The sequence below is a fragment of the Vipera ursinii genome (genome assembly GCF_947247035.1).
Source record: "Vipera ursinii genome assembly, chromosome: 7".
Taxonomy (NCBI): Eukaryota; Metazoa; Chordata; class Lepidosauria; order Squamata; family Viperidae; genus Vipera; species Vipera ursinii.
Window position 1 is genome coordinate 51,595,619 of NC_139521.1, and position 16,698 is coordinate 51,612,316.

General features: G+C 37.1%; 1 protein-coding gene across 2 annotated transcripts in view; it reads right to left on the reverse strand.

Moving 5' to 3' along the window:
• Positions 1–16,698, reverse strand: part of LRBA (LPS responsive beige-like anchor protein) — a 370,314-nt gene that overhangs the window by 172,213 nt on the left and 181,403 nt on the right. For both annotated transcript variants that reach the window (XM_083367801.1, XM_083367800.1), the window contains exons 38-40: positions 15,932–16,056; positions 2,747–2,893; positions 141–277 (exon numbers count right to left, since the gene is read on the reverse strand). In XM_083367801.1, the coding sequence (XP_083223927.1) occupies positions 141–277; positions 2,747–2,893; positions 15,932–16,056 (409 nt within the window). The remainder of the gene's footprint in view (positions 1–140; positions 278–2,746; positions 2,894–15,931; positions 16,057–16,698) is intronic.

Genomic DNA, 16,698 nt, shown 5'->3' on the forward strand with positions numbered 1-16,698 from the left:
ATACTTAAATAGACTCACCTATATGAGAGCTCTACTTCAGCTAAATCAAGGACTGAAAAACATAGCCAATGGGCAGAAAAGGCTTGATAGAAAGACTGCTTATTATTTGTCTTTTAAAGGGAGAGTCAGTGATCTCTTACCTTGGAATCAATTTTCTTAAAACTGGGCTCTTCTTCATCTACCTCAAAATACACTTCAGAGGTGGTGATGGACAGAGTGCCTTTCACGACTACACAAGGGGCCACGAGCTGAGCTGGTGTGGATAGACTAACAGGACCTAGAAAAGAAAAGAAAAACACACACAGTCCAACACTTTGTTTGCCATCAGCTGAACAACAAGCACAAAATTTGTCTAAATACACATGCATGTTACTTCTTTTGTTGTATCAATCCAGCCCACCCTTTACAAAACAAGCTGCCTCTAACAAAGGACATTTTATATACACTCCAAGAACACATGCAATGCATTTGTTGCAATGCTGGGTTGCCAAAGATTTGAACAAGTACAGCTGCAAGCAATAGACGTGATTATGTATGCCCATCTAGGTGGCTGTTAGATCATCTCATTTTCCACTCCTGAAAACTTTGAAATGCTTCAGAACCAATTGCCGTAGGTAGGTAGGTAGGTAGGTAGGAAGGAAGGAAGGAAGGAAGGAAGGAAGGAGGATTTTAAAAATCTGTGATTCCCTGCTAGGTTTTATTTACATTCACAGCCAAGATATACATTCAAAAGTTAAATATACAGTGCTAAAAACTGAAAAGGATACTGTGTTTCAGCTGTCAGTTAAATATGTTTCAGGCTCTTCCATACATGGCTAGTACAGCTCAGGGACTGTGGGAGTAAACAGCTGGAGCACTGGCTTCCATTTGAATGCATTTTTATTGGAATAATCACATCTCCACAGGGCTTATCACAGAAGCAGATCAGTGTACTACTCAAAACAATAGCCTGGATGCAGTTCTAACAATATGCAGGGTGTTATATAAAGCAAGATCCAGAGGAGGAAAGTGGATTATATTTGTCATCTTAGTGGTTTATAAACAGGGAATTCTGAGAGCAACAAAGAGAATATTTTATCATGCTGGCCTTTGTTTTAAAAAAGTGTAAAATGTATGTGTGACGCATAACCTTTTGCATTAATAAAGTGGGTATAAATGAGGTGTGCACACTTAGGTAATCAATAGGTGAATAACTGCCAAAAAAAATCCAGATGAATTGTCATTTCTGTCAATTGTTAGAGGCTGTGATAGTCTTTAATCTTGCATCAATCTCAATGTGTGCCAGTAGGACAATGGAAGAGATGTTCTGTTCTGATCAGAGCAGCTTTGCCCTCTATTCCCAGTGTACAAATACATTGTGTTTGCAGATGGGCATCCGAGAGCTGCACGACTGCCATGATTTCCCAAAGCTCATTCCCACAAATGGATGAAATAAGCAGCTATGTGTTCTTTTGCTGTCTCCCTTTGCCCTCTGTACATTAGCATGTAATCCTGGGAAGAAATAACATTTTTTCAATCACTTTCAGACATTCAATTACAGGCCAAGGAGACAGCTGCAAGAGCCAGGGCACCTCAGATCCCGTTGAAAACCCCTGACAATTTCAACTTCATTTCCAACCTGCAGTACTTTATTAGCAAGGATTACTTCTTAATCCTATTGCCATTGTCAAGATTATATAATTAAACTTCCCTTTTGCCTCTATTACAGTATGAATGCATTAGCAGAAGCAATGAATGTAGAATGGGGCAGAAAGGGAAGACAGACATGGATCAGATCCAGTGCTCCAGCAAAATATGTTGAATAGTAGCTTCTATAAGAGCCACATAAATTGTGTTTGTTTTTAATCACTCAAATATTATTTTGGTATGAGATATATTTTCATGTTATACTTTACTGTAAGGCCAATCTGATGATTCAATCAGTAGAATAAAATGCATAACGCTATGGAGGGATGCTGCCTAATGAACAATAATGAACAAATAGCTCATGTCCACTGCTTTCAATGAAACAGAATTTAAACCAACAAGTATTTATTTTATTTATTTTAAGTAAATAAACATTCTTTAAGTAAAGTAACATTCTTCTTTGGGGAGTGATCACAATATATGTCTGGATGTATTTTATAGAAGTAAAAGAAAAAAGAGTAGCATCTAAATTTTCAATTCAAGACCAGAGAAAATTGGATACATACTTAAAACCTCAAAGCAAAAAAAGTTGGATTGCCTTTTTTTATAAACTGCACAAATCTGCTACAGTAACATATAGGCTTTTTTTCCACGTATTTAAAGAATAAAAAGGAAAATACAGCATGACTGCCATGAATGCTGCAGAAAGGGAGCCAAGAGACCAAATAACTTACGAGTATTAAACAAAGATTTCAGATTAATTGTCAAGCCTGGTATATTGGGACACTGGGACTTATCACCTAGAAAAAATGACTAGAAAAATATTACCCCCACCCAAAAATATTAGGTACATAAAAGCAAATGTGCATATCTGAAATGTTGTGTCAAAAGTCTTCACTAAACAGAATCTAAAGCAGTAATTTGAAAGTTATTTCTTATGGACAGAAATAACTGCGTTAGGAAGAAGCCTCTAGTCTCTCTCTCTGTGTGTGTGTGTGTGTGTGTCTCTCTCTGTGTGTGTGTGTGTGTTATGACTGTATGTCATCCACTGCAGAAATGGTGTTACCAAGGAGCAACTAAACCAGTACAGAGATTCTAAAATATAAACAGCTGAAGTTACCAGTTAAATTTTCAAGTTCTTTCTCCTCCACGGATGACAAATTATCATCATCGACTTCCAGGAGAATATCGCTTTCTGAATTCTGATTTCCTAAAGCCTGATTCTTGATAGACTGCTTTCCTTTAATAAGTACATCTTCATCTGGAGCTGAAATGAAAGAGAAATATAGCTGTCAGCTATCAACAGTTACAGTGAGGAGGTAGGAGGAAAAATAGCCTTGTTTATATATATCCTGAAGACTTAGGATGGAGAAAGGAAGTTACCTGGGAAAGGGTCAAATAGCCTGGTGGGCTGCTTTAATGCTGTATTGCTAGTTGGGGAAGGAACAGTTAGAGAGCGATGGCTATAACTCAGTGAAACACAGAACTAGCTCTAAACCAAGTTACACAATATTCAGAACAAACAAGATGCTTCATTTCCAGCCCTGGTTCCCACTCACTCACTGAAACACACCTGTAAGCAGATTTAAAAGAAAAGTTAAGGTTGCAGGAAAGTAGCTGACCTGTGTGTGGAGACACAAGATAGCTGTAACATATACCTGACCATATACCCCATCAAGCTTAGTAGAGAAGCCCACCAAAGACCATACAGAGGAAGGAGATTTTACACACCACGGCCATTCTCAAGAGGGAAATCAGCAGATAGACAAACCAGCCAAACATGCCTGAGGGAAGTCGGTGGAGGAGATTCATGTTGAGCCAGAACCATCAGCAAAACCTCAGCTTCAGTGAATTTAGACCAACGCGCGACAGCCAAATGCCTATATAGTCATGAAGAAATTCTGATTTGGGGCAGTCAGGTAGAGCAATAGGCTGTGACTTAAACTGAACGTGGATAGGCTTATTGGTTGTTAACAAAACAGTTTCGAACCTCCCTGTTCTTCACAAGCATTACACTTCCTTTTATAATACAGAAACTGTACACTTTTTCTGGAACATTCTCCTTCTGAGGACTATAGTAGGCGACTATGCTGGTTGAAGGGACATTCTTGTTCACAACCCCCACAGAAATTGCTCTAGGGCTGTGGAGGGGGGGAGAGGGAGGGGGCTGGCTTCACAGCTGCGTCCCCTCCCTTTTGTGGGGACAGCAGAAATGGCATTAGTGGCTTCTGTCCAATTCACTCCAGTTCAGTTCCTCCTCAAGCCAAGTCTTAGCCACGGTGCATCCGCAGGTCCAGGGACTCCATGGGCCTGATCCTCCCTCCGCGGAAGCAAGCGATAAAAGGATGAGGTCGCGAAAGCCCATTAGTACTGTGTTGGGACTCATTGCTTACTGGGCACCCAGGGACGTTGTTTTAGACCGCGCCGAGAGGCAGCAGTTCCATACAGACGTGCCTAACGATCAGCCAAAGGACCGTAAGAAAAAGGACGCGGGAGGAAAGTTGGGGTCGGCCGTCTGCGCGCCCTCGCCGGTGGAGACGCGTTCGCTCCAAGGGGAAAGCGGTTCATTTGAGAAGTTCCTGGGGCCAGGGAGAGGACGGAAAGCAAAGGCGGCACTATTTCAAAGTTTCGGGGGCCTGATTTTCTTCCAGTCCCCCTGAAAGACGCCGGTGTTTCTCCTTCCAGGGCGGCAACGGGCAGATAAGAAACTTGAAACTTGTCGCAGAACTTGAGCAGCTGGGGATCCGGGTCCCTCGGTTCCTTTCAAGCCACGAAGCCTGTGTGGAAACGCACCTTTATTGGAGAAACATCAGGCTGACCCTGGCGCCGCGTTGGCGACGTTTGTCCGCGTTAGAGGCGGCAGCAGAGGTTGCCTGTCCCCAAGCGCAAGAAAGAATGACAGTTCGCTTTCTTCTTCTTCTCCTCCTCCTTCTTCTTCGGGAGCGGCGCGCTCAGTGCCAAGGTATTTTAAGACACGCTGCCCGTTTCGGAGAATACCACACCAACCGAGATCACCCAGGGCAACTCTGAGATATATATATTTTAAAGGTTGCTTTTTAAAAAAATAAAAATAAAAAAATACAACGTATCTACACGGAAGGAATCTGGAGGCTAACGGGGGGACCGCGCAGATTGTTAGAAAGCCCGCCTGGCCGCAGCTGCAAGAAGTGAGTTTCGAAAGCGGCGGTAGCAACTCAGCCAAAAAGATTTCCGGAGCCACAAGCTCTCAGATCGCTCCGGCACGGGTGGCCAACGGAGACCAGTCGGCCGTAGCGGCTTCCTCGGAATTTAGCACTCTGAATTCAGGGCAAGTAAGCGGGAACGGCACCCTCGGCCTTTTCTACGTTCAAGCGGAGGGTTGCGATGTACGAGCGCGGCTTTATCAAAACGGCGCCCAGCGGGACTTCCCTCCCTTGCGCCGCCGACCCAGGGAGGGAGATGTACGGCCACAGTGCCTGGAGGAAAGGAAGGCAGGGAAACAGCGGTGGGGTTCAGCAGCGCCTTCCTTTTGCAGAGGTAGTATTAACACCTCAACTCCCAGCACAAGAAATCGCTTGGAAACCGGTGTGTTACATAATGAGTATAGACACGCACGTTTTCAAAGGATGCAGGATGGAAAGGGGAAAGTGATGAGTGTCAGGAGAAAATCTGCATTATTTTTAATGCTGCACGGACTCGAGGAGAAAAGATGTGATAAAAGTTAGGCTGCAACCCGGTTCATTCTTAAAGTTGCGCTAAAACACAGCTGCTTAGGGAATGAGGCTACTGAAATGAATTGAATGGGACTTTAGTCTAAATATGCCAGCGCTGAAATGCCTTTATACCATCTTTCTCTGACCTGTTGACCTTCAGATAGGTTGGATGTCAGTTCCCATAACTCTCATAAAAGCCATGCTGCCTGGGAATCATGAGGATGGGGATCAAATACATCTGGAAAAGTCCAGGAGGACTAACTTTCTTACTCCAGTATCACAAAATTCAAGAATTACCAGGTTTCCCCCCCAAAAAAAGTAAAGGCTAATATTAAGACAAAGCCGTCTGTTCTAATAATTCTACTTTAAAATGTATAAAATGATTTAATTTCTGTAACTGTAATAAATGAATGATAAATTACTCTTGATTTTGTTCTCAGCACTGCTATTGTTCCATCTTTAAATACATTTTCTTTGCATTTAAAGCTGACAACAGGAAACAGATAGGAGGCAGCAATTCACTACTTCTATATTACCTGCTGTGATATACCTGCAGAATACATGAAACTTATCTGGATTTCTAATATAGAAAAGAGTTGAAAATGTATAGATCATTTTAGCTTGTGTTGTAGAAGAAGCCATATACTGGCCTCCATCTTCTTTGGAAACATATGTCAAACATATCCTGACCAGCCAGCTTCTACCCAAAGCTGATTGCGTTTTGATCACAGCCATACACAGTTTAAGGTTCCAAGGAATTATTTTTAAAAACCTTTAATCTGCAAATATTTACAGAGGAAGGCAATCCCTCGTGGCCATATATAAGCTTAATTGTGTCTGTAAGGATGTGAACAGAAATTTCAAATGAAACTATTAACACAATACATAAATCAATTTAGATTCTGTGTTTTAGCTTTTCAAATTCTAAGTTCAATTTAAAATGTAGCCTCTTTTTAATATATTCCATGTTTTTTTCTGAATCCAGATTCTTTAAAATGTATTTGCAAATATGTTTACCAGTAGCAACCATGAAAGCAGGAAAAGAATTTATTTTTTCCTTTTCCTTTTAAATATATTTGTGGATATAAGTAAACAACACTCTTACTTCTGGACTTATTCAGTGAGAGTTGAAAACCCCTTGTCATGGAAAATATGCAGCTGATATTTAGAGAGGTTTTCCTGTAATTAACTCTCCCTTGAGGATTTTAAGTTAGTAAAATACACATGCACTAATATTTAATTCTCAGTGGTCAAGTTGCTTTCTAGGAATCTTTTTAAAAAATAAAATGACAGCAAAAAATAAAAATAAGGCAGATAGCAAATATGTTTGTAAATTTTAACATGCTATCTGTAACTTGACACTATTTTGTGGCTTATAAAACTTTGTCTCAGACTAACAGTCTTACTTAAAAGTTGAACTCCTTTCACACTTGTTAAGATAGGAAATCAAAATGGATGCCACCCTTTCCAAGAATAATTCTAGTAAACTTGTCTACACTTGCTTTTAAAAAAATATTTTTTGCCACTTAACAGATATCAACAGAAGATTTGATAATCACTTGCCTATAGTAATGAGGTTTAAAACATTATTGAAAAATGCCTGAATAAGGATTTATATATTACCTATGCTTACAATTTTTATGTGGCTAAAACATTACTTCTTGTACTTTACCCAACTATACGACCATTTTGGCTTTTCCACGATCATGGGTAACTGTGTAAAGTGGCAGTAACAACTCAAGGCAAAAATCAATAGGTATTAAGTCTAAAATATAGCCTACTTACCTATTAAACTTCCAAAAACCCCTCATTTTGTAAGTATATTATTGTGGGTGCATTTATAAGATGAAATTATGTTACCTACACAATCACTCATGTGATTACTGTTGTTATTCTGCTCAAAGAAGGCCAGAGTGGTATATAATAAGAATTTCAAAGATGAGGTAAAACCAACTATTGCAAAACAAGACTATAAAATATAATTCAGTTATTCACTTAAAAGCAGTTTGCGTCTACAAATGCCTGGCTCAGCTGTTATCTGCAAAAAGCATACGGTATCAACCATACTTTCCTTGGGAAAGATGTTCACAGTTGCAACATACTTTATAACCTCCACTCTGGGCCATCCTATTATGAGCAATCCTATGACAGACCTTCTCCCAGCTGATCTCATGACTCAAGAGTCAAGATGCACTGAAAAAGTAGATTTTCTAAAATGTATTTGGCTTGATGCCAATCCCTTAAAATAAACTCAGTAGTACACAAGCAATCACTACCATGATCCTATTTAGCTGCCCTGATTAACAACTGAACATCAGTTGCAGCTATGGATTGTCTTCAAAAGTAGCATAACAATCAGCAGTAATCCCACTGTTTACCTATGATGGCATGGATTAATCAAAACATTTTATCTCAGTCCAGTTTAGGAAGCTGAGCATGCCAGTGAAGTCATACGGTATACGTCTTTAGTGACAAGTTGGAATCATGCTCTTCAAAGCTACATGCCCATTCTTGCAGAAAATGTTCTACCTTAACTAAAACCTTGTTTACTCAGTCCAAATAGTGCCTATCCACAGTATTTCTGTTTTATCTATAGTTACCATGGTTTGGTTTGTTTGTCAGGATCCTGCATAACATTGCTTCCAGAAGCTGAAAATAGTTATCCTTACTCATTTGAAAGGATGAGATAGAATTGAATGTTATCTTCATGCTGATGACATCATCATATAAATCTCTGAATAACTGGACCCTTCAATAAGTGAAGCTTCTGTTCAAACAAAAATGCACTTCTCCGACTGGAACTCCTCTGGGACTCTATTGAGACCCACTTGAAAGTCTGCCGATTTAAAATCTGGTTGAAAAAAAAAGTTTTAGGAGGAGGAATCACCCAGCCCATTTTCTCAAATTGCTCTGCTTTTCTGTTGGTGGGAAAAACAGATTCTGGTTTACCTTACTGGGACTACTTCATGTCTTTTGTGTCAATAAAAAGCCATGACAAAGCTTAATATCCTAAATGTCCAAATATAGATTAAATATGTCCCATCATCATTACTGAACGCTTGCAGATGCTCTCTCAGCTATATCAGAATATTTTTTACAATACCCTTTATTTTCCACATAGAAAGCATTTGTGCTGACCAGTGCTTTTTTTGTAAAAGAAAAAGGTGCCAGAACTCACACATGTCATACAACCTGCCTTGCCTACCCTACAAGGTTCCATCCAAAAAAAGGTGCCGGAACTCCATTCTGAGCGTTCTATGACAAAAAAAGCCCTGGTGCTGGCGCAAACTGACAACCTGTCACTTCAATGAAGACAACAGACAGATATAGTAATATTCCTTACCTTATCCTTCAGAATGTTCTCAGGCATTGAAGTTGAATCTACAACATTCTTGTTAATAAGTATTATATTATTAATCAGAACCAGTTTTGTATAGTAGTTAATGCATCAATTTAGAACCTGGGAGACTGTGAGCTATAAACCCGCCTTGGGCCCAAAGCCAGCTGGGTTACCTTGAGCCAATCAGTCTCTCTCTGCCCTAGGAAGGAAGCAATGACAAACCACTCCTGAAAAACCTTCCCCCAAAAAACTGCAGGGACTTGTCCAGGCAGTCTCTTGAGAATTCAACACAATTGAACAGAAGACAAATAAAGTTGAAAAAAAAATATAATCATTCTTGATATCTTGAGCTTATTGCACCATTTGTCAGCATCCTCTTCCACCTATTTCAATCAGCAATTATAGATCAGATATTGTGAAACCAGTTTACTGAAACATCTATTATGGTTGCAATTTTTTTAGATGTAGCAATGGCCATCAGAAGCTGGTAGAGATACTCTATGATGAAATAACTTTAGGATTCTTTTTCTTTATTTTATCATGTAGTCAGACTGTTTTGCCCTTATTTCTTTTATAAAACACTATGTATATTGTGTTTGCCATAATAATCCTTACTAGTAATTTATGTACTATAAATTTGATCTCTGATACATATACTGGTCATGAAGGACTGTGTTTACTTGCTTTTCTTTTAAAATTATTTCATAATTTTGATGCAGTTTTGGTGTATGGCTGATAGTTAATAAATCAGCATATGTAAACATATTAGAATACATTCAAAGCCACCTCAATAGTCAAATATGCATCAAAATTAACTTTGCCTTCAAGAAAATTAGGTGAAAAATCATTCTTTAATTAAACAGAAGGACTGCCTTTTTCTAATACCTTACAATTACATTTTTTAAAAATTAATGTCTTTGAGTAACTAACTCAAATACAAAAAACTTCACTTTCGTGAAACAAGTATTTCCCACCCATACCTTTAAAACGCACTAATGCCAAGAAATTCTGATTCTGGGATTAAGGAGCTGAATATGATGAAGAGGAATACAGAAGTTCCAGGAAACTGTCCTTCCTTTAACAAAAAGCAACTCTGGTTTCAAGCCACAATATTTGCAATTTAACAGCACATACCAAGGTCCTAATTTGTGCTCCAAGGAATTAAAACCACAGGTCATAATCAGCAGACTTGAAAACATAAATGTTTATGTGATTAAGACATGAGATTACACAGCTATTCTTTTAGGTTATGCCATATGCTTTCTATAGAACAAACTATCCTGTTGACGTAATCATATTGCTGGCCAATCATTTCTGTTATCTGACAGTTTTGTCTGAACGTTTTACTAGCAATACTTTGAAACTGCTTTATATATAAATGGGAGAGGAAGGAGGGGGGGAGAGAGAGAGAGAGAGAGAGAGAGAGAGAGAGAGAGAGAGAGAGAGAGAGAGAGAGAGAGAGAGAGAGAGAGAGAGAGAGAGAGAGAGAGAGAGAGAGAGAGAGAGAGAACTTTTGGAAGTTCTACTGAAATACACTAATAATTGCATTGTTTTGAACCCTTACATCTCAGTCTGCAAGTTAGCTCAAGAGAGTAAAGTGGTGACTAGCTGATTTATAGGCCAAAATGGTCACTGACTGACAGCTCTTTCACCTGCTGACATAATTGTGGAAATTAATTCTGGCAGTTAAGATAGGAAAATAGTGACAGATGAGCACATGACTGACATCTGGTGGGAAGTAGAGTTAAGTTGCTCATATGGGATTCTGCCTATGGAGCTGCTGAACAAAGCTCATTCCAGAGTGAACTTGTGGACTCCTGAGCTCACTGCTTATAAAATTAGCTTTTAAAAGCTTTAATAACATTATTAATATAATATTATAAAATAATTAACAAATAAGAAAGATGAAGTCATGAAATGTCATTTCCTTGCAAAAAAATGGGGTTTTTCGTCTGTTTACTTTTTTCCCCTAAGAATATATTCATCTATTCATAATAGTCAGCCCTGATATTTAGTATTTATCATATCATCCTGTTTGAATTTTTATTGCTACTCAGAGAAGAACATGTGAATTTGCTCAACATTTAATTTTATTAATGTCAAATACCTTTTTGAGGCATCAGTGCTGCTAAGCATTCTAAAACAGTGAGGAAGAACTTGAACATTAAATTATTTCCTACTTAACACTTCATAATTATAATTTAAAAGCAACTATTTTGTAAAATGAGAAATATTAGATTGTGCCACCAAAACAAGCAAATAAGTATTGTTGTTGTTTCTGTGTCTATGAATTAAACTAAGTTTAAAGGAGTATTGACCTTCTTGATTCTTCTGTATCTCACTGTCTTCTGATGCTAGCCAATATTTTATCCTCATCTCTTCTCTCTCATCTCTCCATGACTCATCTCTCCAAGGGAAGATTGAAGGTCAAGGCTTTGAATGTGCCCACATAAATGGAAAAGCAGAGATGGTAACTCATCTCATTAACAATGGAACTTTTCTACATAAACCTATGACTTGATGATAAATTCCAGAAACTCTGACTGGGCAGAATGCAAATGCAGCTCCTCCATAAAAATATAATAGGCCAAGAACTGTATTTTAAATTTCCTCCCCTGATGCACACACACACCGCCAAATGTTGATTGTTTGTAAACATGATGCTCGACATTGAATTTGTTTTTACCTATCATCTTGCTGAATTTCTATGAAATTGTGGGATGAAGTTGCGTCAAGTTCATATTTGCAATTTGTTTTATATGAATAGCTTAAATACTGCTATTCATTCTTTTGAATAATATAAAGTTAGAATAATTTATGGCTCTTAAATTGGTCCAAATCAAAACTTTCATAAAATTTCTGGATTCACAATATCTGATTGAATATCCCTCTATACTTTGCCAAATATGTTGTCCTGCTGGTACCCTGAATAATTGACCATCTCAATAATTGCTCCAATAGATCAAATGAGGTCACAGTAGGAGGATTATTTGAACTATTATTTTCTACATACTTATCTTGACTTAGTGTTTTTTGATAATCTGGTATGGAATATTTTTTGGTGAACTCATTTTTTTCTCCTTTTCTAGATGTAAGTTGTAATGCTTAGTTTTACAAAACTTTTTTAATTTTACACAGTTGAAAAACATTACATATTAAGATTTCATATTAATAAATTCATTTCTAATGTTAATGAATTAATTTATAAGCTGTTCTAGCATATCCGGATTTTCTTTGGGAGTACCTGCTGCCAGCATCAACTTCCCATTGTCCTGTGCGCTCCCACAGGGAGGGCCTCCTCAGGGTGCCGATGGTCAGGGAGTGCCGGCTGGCGGCCCCCAGGGGGAGGGCATTCTCGGTGGGCGCGCCTGTCCTTTGGAATCAGCTGCCTGTGGAACTCCGGATGGTCCCCGACCTTCGCTCGTTTCGCCGGGACCTAAAAACCTGGCTATTCGAGCTTGCCGGCCTGGACTGAGGGTTTGGGTTTTTAGTTTTTCATTTTCGGGGCTATTTAATTTAATTCTATTTTAACTTTGTATATTGTATTGTTTTAATTGCCCTGTAAACTGCCCTGAGTCCTTCGGGAAATGGGCGGTATATAAATCCAAATAATAAATAAATATTTCTTAATAAATTTGAAACTTCTTTAGGCTTTCTGTAAATTCTTTTTAAAATACTCTCAAAGTTGATGACTAAAATATGATTTTTTGTTTTTATTCGTCCATGAAAAGAATATGCTTCCTAAGAAATAATAAAGGTAGGATTACTCATTATACCCAGTAAAGTCTTTATAACCCATATGAAAAAGCCATTTAAAATGGAAGATAAGAGATTCAGTGTAAATAATTTATTACATCTGTTTGTGAGGAACATTTCTGAAGATTAATTAAAATGTATCTGTTCACAAAGGATACATTTTATATAAGTGTTTTTTTAATGATAGGAGCAATTCCAACAACTGAGTTTAAAACAGGTCCAATGGAAAGCAATCTCTATTCAAGACATAAATAAAGCCCTTTACAAATAGCCATTTGGAACTTCACTCTTTGAAAAATCTCCTACAGTCCTTTTTCAGAGGCAAGTTAATGTGTGCTTGGGAAGGGCAATTAAATTGTCAGAATTTTTTTAAAAAATGTTTTTAAGTAGAAAGTAGCCCAGAGAATAGTCATTGCATTGATATTGATTGTCTGAACAGAGAACATTAGTCTTAAGGTATTTACTCTGCCACCTCTATACCAGAGGCTCTCCTTCAAATCAAGTCAATTCCTTGAAGAGATGGCTAGTGGAATACAGAAGTGAGGCTAAAGAAGGACATGATTTTTGCTCTCTGGCCTTAGTCTACTAAGTCTGATTGTTTCTGTACCTCTTCCACTTCTTCCAACAACAATATTTAATAAACTGCATTCCTGAAGGGAGGAACCTAGCAAATCTTCTATTGCACAGGCAATTACAACTTATTTTCATTAATCTTTTTTAAAAAAACAAACAAACTGAACATCTAAAAGACAGCAGAAATTAACAAGCATTACAATGGTTGTGAAAAATAAATTTATGAATATAACAAAGAGAATATTTCTTCCAGAAGTCATGTATAAAGCATATACAATCCACAATTACTATAGCTGATGTATTTAGAATTAAAGCAATAAACTGCACTGTGGAAAATAAGCAAGCCTGAATACAATTGCTTTGACCAAAAGGAATTGTAGAAGACTGTAGACCTTAAAACAGAATATTCTGCAATTAAAGAAACCATAGAACAAAATAATAATTTCATTGAGAACTTGTGATATACTGAAGGGTAAAAAGATTTGATGCTTCTTACAAAATTCTAATTCATGTAGAACTTTGTTAACTATACATTTAAATTAATTTAGCCTTTGCCTTGGTTTCCTTTTTATGTGTCACCTCTGCCATGCCATTCAAAGGCCAAATATACCTGCCATCCTGAAGTTAATGTATGCTTATATACTAGCTTAAATACAATTTACAAAGACTAGGTGTTCATTTCAGTTTCCTTTCTATTTCCTATTTAGTTTTGCTATCCAAACTATTTTCATTAGTAAGCATTAGACTGAATTAAGACTATACATTGCTTCAGTGGCAAAAGCAAAAAAAAAAAAGTGGTTCAAGCATGTGGAGGGCATAAGCAGAGTATCTGTCCAGTATTCAGCTGTGCCTTTTGCCAGTTGTGGAATAGTAGTAGGCAGCCACACAATCCTAAGAAAAGATGCATTTGATTTAAGGAACAGGAGGCAGCTGTTTCATTTGAATCTCTGCACGCTCCAAAGCACCTTTTTCTCTCTGAAGGTGAAGCAATCCACAGCCTTAATTTGTGTTATAGAAGGGTCTTGAACAGCACAGTAATGGAAACAGCTGAAAAAACATATTCATGCACAATCACCTGATATCTGTTCAGTTGCGGATACAAAACACAGAAATTGTTTTGTGAATCAATTTTAAGGCACTTTTACTTTGAGCAAGTATGTGATGCTTAAGTATGTGAGTATATGTGTGTATACTGAATATAGAGACAGAGAGGTTTTACTTTTAAAAGGGTTGGAATGTTTTACCAATTAATTAGTTAATATATTTTCACAAACCTAACCTATCTAAAACTACACAATAATTATTAATTCCATCAGGTGTTGTCTGCAATAACAAGTCAAACCATCTTAGAAAGTATGCCTTTTTGGCATTAATGTCTGTAGTGACATAAGTGCATATAGTCTAGAAACAATAGACCAATGCTTCTATTGTATACACATTAATTCAATAAATCAGGTTTATTTCAATAGTTTGCTATATTCTACTTGCAAGTAGAGGATTGAAGTAGAATTGGATTTAAAAATATCTGAATTAACAGTATTCTTTATTTTCTTAAACTCAAAAAAACTGTATTCATTGTGAGTATGGTATTTGAGAAGACAGTAGTGTAGCACAAAAGCCTTTCCAAATAACATTTAATGCAATCACCTATATAATTAGTTATGTAAATGTATTTTCATTTTTGTATTTGCTTGACTTTTTCACAATCATTACAGTGAAAAATGCATATCATACAGCCTATTACAGTTCTGTAATACTAAAACCACTGCTCTGCATACACACACACACACACACACACACACACACACACACAGAAACTGAAAAATGTATCTACCACAAATGATACTGCTAGAGTATTCACCGTGTGTTATTACACAATTAGTAGTTAAATATTAGGTTTAAAATTAAGCACAAACTGCTATATGGTTTAGAACATCTTAATACTTTTCATTTAGTTAGATCTCTGTTATTACACTAATGCATCATAATTTAAAACTTAATAAAATATATATACAAAATAAAAATATAACCACTGAATTCTTATCAGAATATTCTGATAAATAAACAAAAAATAAACTAATGCTCTACTTCATTACTGCATTCTGAAAAATAATGCGAATGATAGCATCAAACTTTACTAAATATAACTATCAAGGACAATTTACACTCTTGAAATCTGTGTATATGTACAGTACAACGATGTATCAATCCCAAAGCAGAAAGGGCCCAATTGATGCTATATCTGATTTTTCACCTCCTTTAGCAAAATATGAGATGATCAATACTATTATAGGTTAAGATTGTACTAATGATTCTTCTCTATTTACTTCTATCACGTTTGGCATTATAGCTTCTAACATATTGGAGACATTTTCTTTCAGAAATGACACTTTAACAATAAGTACAAGAGGTTAAGATCCTTGGCCCATGTTGTTTGTTGTTCTGTCTACTTACCTGCCATCTACCTTATCTAGGTAGCTATCTATTTTTCTGTAATTTACTTCTCCTATTTTGAGAATAGCTTTTACTCTGGCTTTTATAATGCAGAAAAATTAAAACAGAGCTCCTGTGAATATCATTTGACTCAGTTAATTAAAATAATCAGTGGGGATTTCTCACAGAAAAATATGTCATGTTTATATTGCTGCAACTTCAAAAATACAAAAAAAAATTGTCACAAAACCTTATTAAACCTTAAGGGATAAGAGAATCTTAAACCTTTGTCTCAAATCTCTGGCATACTCAACCCGCTACCTAAAGGATTTTTCCAGGGCAGATGCTGCTAAGAGATAATGACTAATTAGGTCTTGAAATCCTCAGGTCTGAAATGCAAAGAAGAGAACTTCAAATGTGACAGTTCATACTGTCTTAGAGCAATCAAGTTCTCTATCTCCATTGCCATAGAGACCTGAAGCTATTGACAGTGAGTAGATTTTACACTGACCGTGGTCTATGGCAGCTTTTAAGGTCGCTTCAGGATGTGTCGATCCAAGGGGGTTACGCACAAATCGTCGCCGGCGCCGCAAGTCATCTTCCCAGTAGTCAAGGCGCCAGAACTCACGAGGACGACTACAATGAAATAGAGAAGCCACATATGTTAGCAATTACCAAACAGCATGGTAGCACTGAATTTCTGCATAAAGCTTTCCTTGTTTGCTCTTTTCCTTTTCCTTTTTTAAAAACAGCACCCTAAACCCTTTCTACAATCTTTAAGTTAGATATGTCCTTGAAAATAACAGTATCACCTTCCAGTCTGAGAAACTCCTTTTCCTTTCTTTCTTAGAAGGTGAAATGAGCACTAAATACATCATTTTGAAATGAATTGCTGACAGTGTGATCACTTTCCCCACACTCTAGTGGCATGTGCTCCGATTTCAGCCTCATTTCAGCCTCAGCAGGGCACCTTTCTCAGTGACTGCATTTATAAACCAGAATAGGGAAAAGCTATTATAAATATGGTATAGCATTACCTATATTAATCAAAGTCTGTCCCCCTTCATTTTTCTTCCTAATTTGTGCCTTTTTGTACAAGGTCACTAAATCTTATCATGAGTTCTTGGCTGAGAAAGTGTTAACTTTAATGAATACTTCTGTTACATGATTATGTATGTGATAATAAAATATTACTCTATTTAGATCTGCAGGAATTTAATTAAAATAATCTTTTAAAATATTCATTACTTTTAGCCCCTGAGGCATAGAATGTAAAAA